Raw genomic sequence first — 11,023 nt, forward strand, 5'->3', positions numbered from 1 at the left:
TCTCTGGTTCAGTTACCAGAAACCAGTGTTTAGAGTATAAACAGGGAGAGGAGCGGATACACACACACACACACAGTATAGGAAGAGGCAGTCCTCTATGTCCTTGTAGCGCTCAGACAAAACAGCGTGAAAGACTTCTTTTGTACAGAAACAGAGAAAACACACTCTCTCTCTTTCTCTCACACACACATCAACACGTAGACGAACACACAGACACACAGACACACACACACTGTAACCCAACCCACTGATCTCAATAACTCATTCAGTCTCCTGGAGGATTTTTTGATTGCCTCCCTCTATCTTCCCCACATAGGTGAGGTGGCAGCGGAGAAGTTACACGCCGTCAAAGACAGCAACAAGATGGGAGTGTACAAACAGACTTCAGCCTGTTCTAGTAAGCATGTCTGGAGATGTCACTAAAATGCATTTACCACCGTCTCACCCCATCTGTTTGCTGCAAAACTATACCAGAACATGTATGTTTTTAGGTTTATTATAGTATAATAGTACATTTACTATACATATTTTTATATATATTTACACATTTCAAATGGACCTAATAGAGTCAAGTAAAAAAACCCGATGTCAAGTAAATGTCATGTGACAGGTTGTCAGCTAACACCATGTCTCCGTCATCAGGGAGTGGAGGACTGAAACCATGCAGGTGTGTTGTGGTGTGGCTGACAGCTGCCACCTTCATCTTGTGGTCCCTGACTCAGCTATAACACACTTCCCTAAACCTCACCTGGCCTCCGTCACAGAGAAAACACTGACTCACTGTGTGTGGTGGGATTTTTTCTAAACTTAACTGTAGTCTTAGTAATAATAATAACAATGATAATAATTGTCTTAATCAGACTTAATCATCATTTAATGGACAGCAAATTGTCTGTTTATAGATCTGTTTATTTGTGTGTGTTTTTTTTTAGATTAGCTGTTAAAGATGGTTATTGAATTTTGAATATATATGTAAATATTCATTCCTCATGGGGTTTCTGGGGGACAGTATGTCTTGTCTATGACATTGCACATTGTTATTTTCTGCCAAATATCTTTCAGTGCTCTTTAAACTCATTATGTAAATTGTGCAATTTTTAATTGTATATACACATTTTTTTATTGATTTGGATGAATGCCATGTTCCCATTTGAGCAATTCGTTTTAAAGTCATAATGTGTGTTAAATAGGCTAAGTAAAACATATACAAAACGGTATGGTCGTATGCTCTTTGATTAGACGTGAAGGACAAAATATTTGAATTGTTGGTTCCGATTAATAAAACTGCTGTTATTTTTTGCTCCAGGCTATTTTATAATAATTTTTCGTGTTTACCATATTTTTTTCAATGAAAAGAGGCGAGTCCTCTTTTCTGCCAAACTACTGGAAGATACTCATGTCACGTGACCAAGTCACCAGAACGTCAACGATGGTATGGAAGGCTCCTGCATTGTAAACTAATACAAGGAATAGCTGTTGAAAGATTGTTTGAAACGCAAGAATCACGTTCAAAGGTAAATGGACACATTTAGTAAGCCACAACACACCCCGACGCTGTTTTGCAAGTTTATAAAAAGGGAACGGTAGTGCGATGAGGGTGAGCAATGAATGGGACTGGAAACCGTGTTGTCATTTGGAAGACACGATCGCGTGCTAGCTAAGCTAGATGCTAACATGGAGTATCACACGCCTGTTTACGAAAACGATTTTCTCAAGGTCTTCAATCTCGTTGAATGCAAAAACGGGAAATTACTCCAATAACGAATGTGACTACGCATTTTTCTTGCCAGTTTGCTTAACTTTACGTGCAGTTTACATATTATCCTGCCACACCTACAAAACAACAACCTCGTTGCAGAGGCATGTGCGTCGCAGAGGCATGTTATGTAAATTACAGTTTTATAAGCATTTTACAAAAGGCATTAACAGCAGTATTATAGTTTGATACCGTGAAATCATTCGTCAAACTAAATCAAGTTATTAGCCAGCTTGGAACCGTATAAGCGGTAACAGATTCTCTGCCATGGAGGTAAACAACAATCGCTCTTTTAGCCAACCAATCGCTGAGCTCATCGATGCTCTTGTGTGTTTCATTGGCTGCAACTCCATCGGTGATTTTTAAAACCATCTTGCGCTGTGATGAAAGTGACGATATTTAACTATCCACTTTATATCAGCAAACTGTATCGATTTGTGTCTTGTCATGCATAACATGCATCATTTTAGTCGGGGTTAATATATATTTTTTAATAATAGGATAGTGCATTAAAGTGAACCGTTTTAATATCTCCACTGTCAGAATTGTAATCTGTTATTCATTAGCGATGGGTGTGACTGAGTTATACTTACTCAGCAAGTTAAGACGTACAGGCTAGCTAAAGGTGAAAGATCCAGAGAAGTACGACTTTGAGCGACACGTTAACCACACAGATACAGGCACATCCTCTGTCACTGCAGGAGACAACATGGGCTCATTGGATTCCGGTAATTACTAATATATACCTCAATTACGGTTCTTACCATGGCATTAGGTTGTCATATAGTTTCTTTTTAATCGTTTTTGTCGGTGAAATATCATAGAAGGCTAACAAGGCGCAGCCTCTGTAGTCATGGTAGTCAGTCAGTCTGGTAGTTGTGGTCTTGTTTAAGCTTGTAGGCTTTTGGCCTACTCTGGTGCCATGACGACCATCTCTGTTGTTGACCAGTGTGTCAGTCATCTGCCTCACGAACAGTGAAGAGATTTCTCACGTGTGTGTGTGTGTGTGGGACCTGTGTGTGTGTGTGCGTGTGTGTGTGTGTGTGTGTCAGACATGTCCCCAAAGATCACGACGGAGCTGCTGAGGCAGCTCCGTCAGGCCATGAGGAACAGCAAGTACCTGACGGAGCCCATCCAGGCCTACATCGTCCCCTCAGGGGACGCACACCAGGTAGGCACACACACACATGTACACACACACACACATGTACACACACACACACATGTACACACACACATGTACACACACACACATGTACACACACACATGTACACACACACGTACAGCTACCATGCACACATACATCTACAGAGAATACCAGAGAACACACATACACACACACACACACATACATGCGCACACACACACACACACAGGTACCACGCACACATACACCTACACACGGAATACCAGAGAACACACACACGCTCTTGAACACACTCTCTCTCCTTAATGCTTGTCCTTGTGATCATTCCCCTCTCCTGCTTCGTGTTTATAGGAGATGTGATGAGAGGAGGGTCATTAAAATGTCTTACTTCACTGAACAAATACTGATTACTAATAATTCTGCCTCACCCTTCTCCTCCACCCTCACCACTGCCCTCTCCCCCCTCCCCACCACCCTCTCCCCCCTCCCCACCGCCCCTTCCACAGAGTGAATACATCGCTCCATGTGACTGCCGACGGGAATTTATTTGCGGGTTCAATGGCTCAGCAGGTATTGTGTGTGTGTGTGTGTGTGTGAATGTGTGTGTGTGTGTGAATGTGTGTGTCCACGACACGCTCCCCTGCAGCCTCAGGTTACCCAGACTGTCCTGGTCTTTACAAGACCTGTAAGTGTGTGTGTGTGCTTCATGCCCAGGCCCCAGCCCCGGGCCCCTGGGTCTGATTACAGAGTTACAGAGGGGGTCAAGAGACAACCGAGATGAGAACAAAAAAAAACACGAGTCTCATTGGTGGCCCCGCTACCAGACCGTCGGCGTCCGACTTGCCTTTCCTGTTTTTTTTTGTCCTGCCTCACGCGGAGATGAATAAGAGACGTGGAGGTTCTCTAACAGGGGGGAGGGGGGGGGGGGTGAGTTACAAATTGGACCCTTTCATTTGTTTCCAGTTAAAGCTTACTGTCGGCCTCTCTCTCTCTCTCTCCACCCCCTCCCCCCAGGTACAGCCATCGTTACAGAGCAGCATGCTGCTATGTGGACGGATGGACGCTACTTCCTGCAGGCCACTCAGCAGATGGACAACAATTGGACCCTCATGAAGATGGGTACGCTCAGATTCACTCTGCTTAGATTCACTCTGCTCAGAATCTGCTCAGAATCTGCTCAGATTCTGAGCAGATTCTGAGCAGATTCTGATTCTGATTCACTCTGCTACACTGTTCTCTACTCTGTGCTGTGCGTGACTTTTTACTGCTTTAGTAAAGTCTCCCACAGAACTCTTCCTCCAAAGTCCAGTCTTTAAAGGCTGTGTGTGTGTGTGTCTGTGTGTGTGTGTGTGTCTGTGTGTGTGTGTCTGTGTGTGTGTGTGTGTCTGTGTGTGTGTGTGTGTGTGTGTCTGTGTGTGTGTGTGTGTCTGTGTGTGTGTCTGTGTGTGTGTGTGTGTCTGTGTCTGTGTGTGTGTGTGTGTGTGTGTGTGTCCAGGTCTGAAGGAGACTCCCAGTCAGGAGGACTGGCTCATCAGTGTTCTCCCTGAGAACTCCAAAGTAGGCGTGGACCCCTGGATAATCGCTGCAGGTAGTAGATCTCTCCTCATCATCATCATCATCATGCACCTTCACCTGCTGTCAGACACAGGCCACTCCTGGGCTCTGACCTCTGGACTACTGTTACAGCTGTACTGTAGACCAGGCCGTGGTTATATGCTGCACTTCCTGTTTGCACAGCATGTACGATGCTTTGGATGGAAAGCGTCTGCTAAAACAGAGAAATGGCGCGGTATAAAACGTGAAGCAATATGCGACTTGTTGGCAGTTATGTACATTGTCTGTGTGTGTGTGTGTGTTGCAGACCAGTGGAAGAACATGAACAAGGCTTTGACCGGCGCTGGTCACCGTCTGGTGGCCGTGCAGGAGAACCTGATAGATGCTATCTGGGAAGGCCGACCAGCCAGACCCAGCACCCAGCTCATCACCCTGGGCTTGGGGTACACAGGTCAGCACCACACACACACACACACACACACACACATGAATAAAAATGAAACTTGAAAAACATCCGGAGCCAAGATGGAGTTTGTTGACCCTGCGTTTCTCTCTCGACTGGTCTGCAGGTATGAGCTGGCAGGACAAGATCACCGCCCTGAGATCCAAGATGGCCGAGAGGAAGATCAGCTGCTTCGTTGCCACGGCGCTGGATGAGATCGCATGTAGGACCCTCCTGCACGCATGATTTCCAAATAATCATCCTTGGCTCAAAGTCAAGCTTTTATTTGAAAGATTAGTGACAACTATGCCCTTTTTTATGCTATTATGTAGCGCAGTGTCATGTGAAATCGTTATAAGAGTGACATCACACACGCACACACACGTCGCCACGGTTACGTAACCCCAATGTGTTGACACCGCATCACGATCCAAGGACCCCGGGAGGGTACCCTGCCGGGGTCCCTGCAGGGTGTCCTGGTCTATGCCTGTGAGGGCCTCGTTAACCGACCCTAACGACCTCTCCTGGCTGATTGGCTGGCTCCAGTGTTTGGGCTAATTAGTAGCATGCTGATTGGTGATTGCTGTCGGGTTACATTTAGACAAGAGGGGGCTAAATAAGGAGGGATTTGCTCAGGCACTGCGATGAGGAAAGCCAAAAATGGGACGACTGATCACAGGAGCGATGCTCAGGCCTAGGTTGAGGGGGTGCAGGAATCATACGGTGCAAAGTCACGGAAGATCTGGAGATGCCTTTTGTTGTTTGGTAGAATGTTTGGAAGAATCCCTTTCACCATTTCTCTCTCATTTTCTTTCTTTCACCCATTCTGTCTCTGTCTCTGTCCTTCTCTCTCTCTTTCTCTCTCTCTCATCCACTCTTCCTCTCTTCCTCCAGGGCTTTTCAACCTCCGAGGCTCAGACATAGAGTACAACCCCGTGTTCTTTGCGTACGCCATCGTAGGGATGGCAACGATACGGTAACCCCTCCCCCTGAACTCACTCAGATCGGAGGATCTCTTAGCCTCCACAGAGGACTAGATAGAGCTGTTTTGTGACCTCGGACACGTCCCGTAGGCTGTTTGTAGACCAGAAGCGCCTGGAGGCCCCTGCAGTTCGCCGGCACCTGGAGCTGGACACGCCCATCAGGGCGGAGCTTAGCGTGAAGCCCCTCCCCTACGAGGCGGTGTTTACTGAGCTGCAGGCGGTGTGCGCCGCGCTGGGGCCCAAGGACAAGGTGTGGATCTGCGACAAGGCCAGCTGCGCCCTCACGCAGGTCATCCCCAAGGTGAGAGGGAGCAACTGCCGCCGGACAGGCACAAAATGGCCGCCGTCTCGGGGTGATTGTCAACTTGTGGGTTTTGTAGGGGAGGTGTCGAGGTGTTGGGTTTGTAATGTGTGTGTGTGTGTGTGTCCAGGCCCACCGCTCCCCCATCCCCTACACCCCCCTCTGTCTCGCCAAAGCCGTCAAGAACACCACCGAGATCCAGGGCATGAAGATGGCCCATGTGAGTGACCTTTGACCTCTGTGGGCACAAACACGACCTACTGAACCCATTACACTGTAAAGATAATAACAAATATCACATAATATTAATATTGTCATTGTACGGTCTAAAACGAGGTAAGGTGACTATAAAGTCATGTATGTACAATTAAACAATAATACAAATAATACAATTTTACAGTCTTAATTTGTAGTTTTTCTCTCTGACAGATCAAGGATGCTGTGGCCCTGTGCGAGCTGTTTGGCTGGCTGGAGAAAGAGGTGATCACCCACTTCAGTTTCAATCTCCTCTCAAGCTAACAGGAATTAGTAACCAGGTGTCTGGACTATGCCTTGTTGTTGGCGTGACGACCGGGTTATTTACTGTCTTATAGATTCCAAAGGGCACAGTGACGGAGATCTCTGCTGCAGATAAGGCAGAGGAATTACGCAGGTGAGTCTCTCTCATGCACACACACACACACACACACACACACGCAGGTGAGTCTCTCTGTCTCACACACACACACACACACAGGTGAGTCTCTCTGTCTCACACACACACACACACACACACAGGTGAGTCTCTCTGTCTCACACACACACACACACACGCAGGTGAGTCTCTCTGTCTCACACACACACACACACGCAGGTGAGTCTCTCTGTCTCACACACACACACACACGCAGGTGAGTCTCTCTGTCTCACACAAACACACGCAGGTGAGTCTCTCTGTCTCACACACACACACGCAGGTGAGTCTCTGTCTCACACACACACGCACACACACACACATAAATCATATGTCCTCTTCTATTATACTTATTCCTTGATCCCCCCCCAACATTTGAACATGTAAACTCCTCAACACAAGTTTCTCTGGGCTCCGTAATTGTGCTGCGACTGGAGTTCTATCGCCACCCGCTGGACTGTTCAGGGAACTGCAGCAGCTTAAAATACTCACTGTGTTCACTGTGGGTCTCAACGTGTGTGTGTGTCTCGATCAGCCAACAGAAGGACTTTGTGGGCCTGAGTTTCCCCTCCATCTCCAGTGTGGGCCCCAACGGGGCCATCATCCACTACAGGTACCAGCACACACACACACCCCCCCCCCCCGCACAATCACAGCTCTGTCATATAGAGTTTGTGACGTTGCTTGGTGGAATGTTCCGGTTGTGTAGTGGTGGGATGTTAGGGTGACACGTGTTGGTGTTGTGTCTCCCCCCAGACCCCTGCCTGAGACCAACAGAACGCTGTCCCTCAACGAGGTCTACTTGCTAGACTCTGGAGCCCAGTACACGTGAGACTAACAGCTGGGGGGGAGGGAGGGATAGCTTGGTGGATGGAGGGGAGGGAGGGATAGCTTGGTGGATGGAGGGGAGGGGGGATAGCTTGGTGGATGGAGGGGAGGGAGGGATAGCTTGGTGGATGGAAGGAGGGAGGGGACATAGGGAGGGAGGGATAGCTTGGTGGAGAGAGCGATGGAGGAAGTAGGATAAAGGGAAGGCGTGAATGAGCTGCATGTGACTGTGGTTGTGACTGTGTCTCTCCCTTCAGTGACGGCACCACCGACGTCACCCGTACCGTGCACTTTGGAACGCCCTCTGCTTACGAGAAGGTAACGGGAGCTTCTAGAACGTCCTCCGAGTTACTCGTGTTAAAAACGAAACCATGTTTTGGTCAGACCCTGTATTTGTCTAACTGTGTGTTTGTGTGTTTGAAAGGAATGCTTCACCTATGTTCTGAAGGGACACATAGCCGTCACTGCCGCCGTTTTCCCCAACGGAACCAAAGGTAGGCCCCCCCGCTCTCCACTAACCTCCACGTCTGACAGGAACATGACCATTTCTCCTCCTCCCTCTCTCCCTATACTCCCTCTTCCCCTCTCTGGCCCTCTGTCCTCCTCCTTATCATCCCTCTCTTCTTCTTCTCCTTCTCCCCTCCCCCCCCCCCCATGTCCCTCTTCTAGGCCACTTGTTGGATTCGTTCGCCCGGGCGGCGCTGTGGGAGTCTGGGCTGGACTACCTGCACGGCACGGGGCACGGTGTGGGCTGCTTCCTCAACGTGCACGAGGGGCCCTGCGGCATCAGCTACAAGACCTTCGCCGACGAGCCGCTGGAGGCCGGCATGATCGTCAGCGACGGTGGGACACTTCCTCTTCCTGGTTACAGCCACACACAGAGCACAGTCATATGACACACACACACACAGAGCACAGTCATATGACACACACACACAGAGCACAGTCACATGACACATACACAGCACAGTCACATGACACACACACAGAACAAAGTCTTCTCCATCATGTATTCGTTCACGTTCTTCTTCAGAACCTGGGTACTATGAAGACGGCTCTTTCGGAATCAGAATTGAGAACGTGGTTCTTGTGGTCCCTGCCAAGCCCAAGGTAAGAACCGTACCTACGTTAAGACACCACTAGCTACAGTCTATAATAGGTGCTATATGATCCGCGTGTGCGTGTGTGTGCGTGTGTGTGTGTGTGTGTGCGTGTGTGTTACCCCTCAGTACAACTACAGGAACAGAGGCAGTTTGACCTTCGAGGCCCTCACCCTGGTCCCCATCCAGGTCAAGATGATGAACACAGAGTTGCTGACGCAGAAAGAGGTGGGAGGCGGTTGACCCCCGCTGTCAGAAACCTGACCTCTTCTCTGTGTCTTTATCCACCCCCTCCTGCCGTCTCGAAGTCGGTTTGTGAAGGAAGGCGTCGCTTATTTAGGGGAGTCAGGTGGCTGAGTGGTGAGGGAATCGGGCTAGTAATCCGAAGGTTGCCAGTTCGATTCCCGGTCATGCCAACTGACGTTGTGTCCTTGGGCAAGGCACTTCACCCTACTTGCCTCGGGGGAATGTCCCTGTACTTACTGTAAGTCGCTCTGGATAAGAGCGTCTGCTAAATGACTAAATGTAAATGTAATGTAAATTTAGAACCGCTTGTTTATTTGTCGCTAGGAGAAACGTACAGTTTGCCTTACACATTCTGAGGTGCCGTGACCTGTGGTGGTTTTACTTGTTACATGTGGAAGTACTGTGAGACACCATGTCTTACGAGGAAAAGAATATACTGGATATACACAAGAACAAAACTGTACAGTACTGTAATTATTACTATTCAGCCAATCATGTGAGCGCTTACTGTGACTCTCTTCTCTGTCCTGCAGCGCAATTGGGTGAATGAGTACCACAGGCAATGCCGTGAGACGATTGGAGCAGAACTGGAGAGGCAGGGCAGGAAGGAGGCCTTGGAGTGGCTGATCAGGGAAACCCAGCCAATCGCCTGAAGAGTATTTTGACTGACTCTTATTTAATCCAATCATTCGCCTGAGGGTATCCATGGATGGCTCTGCAGTGATTAACTCTCTCTTTCTGCTCTCTCTCTTTCTGCTCCCTCTCTCTCTCTCTCTCTCTCTCTCTCTCTCTCTCTCTCTCTGCTTTCTCTCTCTGCTCCCTCTCTCTGCTCTCTCTCTCTGTCTCTCTCTCTCTCTGCTCCCTCTCTCTCTCTCTCTCTCTCTCTCTCTCTCTCTCTCTCTCTGCTCCCTCTCTCTCTCTCTCTCTTTCTGCTCCCTCTCTCTCTCTCTCTCCCTCTCTCTCGGCTTCTTTTGTAAAGCACACCATTTCAAATGTTTTATGACGATTCAATAAAAATCCATTGTAAAAAAACAACAACATAATGCTTAATTCCTCATTCAGCATGAAAAGAAACAAAACACCCGTCCCCTCCCTCCTCTAAAGTGGAACAGTCCACCTCGATCTAAAGCTGCATGTAGAAGTTGGGCGGGTCCAGGATGACACCACTAGAGGGGTCCATGGCGTAGTCCTCCATAGTGAGCTCCCTCATGGGCAGCGGGTCACGCTCCTCCAGACCAGAGGTGGCGCTGCTCTCCTCCTCCACCCCAACAGGAAGTGGGTTGCTGTAGATGTAGTAGATCCTGGAGTTGTCCTTGGGCACTTCCTGCTTCCTGAAGAGAGCCAGTGGGTTCCTGAAGCTGGCGGACCTCTTCACCGCCCGGACGTCCACCGGGTGGAGCGGGTCGACGCTGCGCACGGCTCTCTCGTACACGTGCGCTCTCTTAGTCTGCCTGGAAATGAGGGCGACAGGTTTTAGTCTGCCTGGAAATGAGGGCGACAGGTTTTAGTCTGCCTGGAAATGAGGGCGACAGGTTTTAGTCTGCCTGGAAATGAGGGCGACAGGTTTTAGTCTGCCTGGAAATGAGGGCGACATGTTTTAGTCTGTCTGGAAATGAGGGCGACAGGTTTTAGTCTGCCTGGAAATGAGGGCAACAGGTTTTAGTCTGTCTGGAAATGAGGGCGACAGGTTTTAGTCTGCCTGGAAATGAGGGCGACAGGTTTTAGTCTGTCTGGAAATGAGGGCGACAGGTTTAGAAAGGAGTTGGAGAACATATCAGAGTTGTGTGTTGTCAGTTCTCCAGAGGAGCACCCTTGACGAACACAAGCCCTCAGAGAAGACGAGGAGAATCTCCCAAACAGTTGTGGAAATGAGCAGGGTGCACAGACCCAGGTGTTCCTGAGAGCAGGGTGCACAGACCCAGGTGTTCCTGAGAGCAGGGTGCACAGACCCAGGTGTTCCTGAGAGCAGAGTGCACAGACCCAGGTGTTCCT

At 48.8% G+C, this 11,023-nt stretch overlaps 1 protein-coding gene across 1 annotated transcript; it reads left to right on the plus strand.

The window, feature by feature from the left end:
* Positions 1–1,402: 1,402 nt before the first annotated feature.
* On the plus strand, positions 1,403–10,058 carry LOC136938912 (xaa-Pro aminopeptidase 1-like). Its single transcript, XM_067231828.1, has 20 exons — positions 1,403–1,514; positions 2,809–2,927; positions 3,411–3,474; positions 3,919–4,023; positions 4,400–4,492; positions 4,766–4,909; positions 5,028–5,123; positions 5,795–5,876; positions 5,974–6,184; positions 6,315–6,404; positions 6,614–6,664; positions 6,778–6,836; positions 7,393–7,470; positions 7,614–7,685; positions 7,943–8,003; positions 8,110–8,179; positions 8,355–8,528; positions 8,719–8,795; positions 8,915–9,013; positions 9,565–10,058. Exons 2-20 carry the CDS (start codon positions 2,811–2,813, stop codon positions 9,682–9,684), a joined length of 1,863 nt encoding a protein of 620 aa, XP_067087929.1. The 5' UTR covers positions 1,403–1,514; positions 2,809–2,810; the 3' UTR covers positions 9,685–10,058.
* Positions 10,059–11,023: the final 965 nt, after the last annotated feature.

Source organism: Osmerus mordax, assembly GCF_038355195.1.
Source record: "Osmerus mordax isolate fOsmMor3 chromosome 21 unlocalized genomic scaffold, fOsmMor3.pri SUPER_21_unloc_3, whole genome shotgun sequence".
Taxonomy (NCBI): Eukaryota; Metazoa; Chordata; class Actinopteri; order Osmeriformes; family Osmeridae; genus Osmerus; species Osmerus mordax.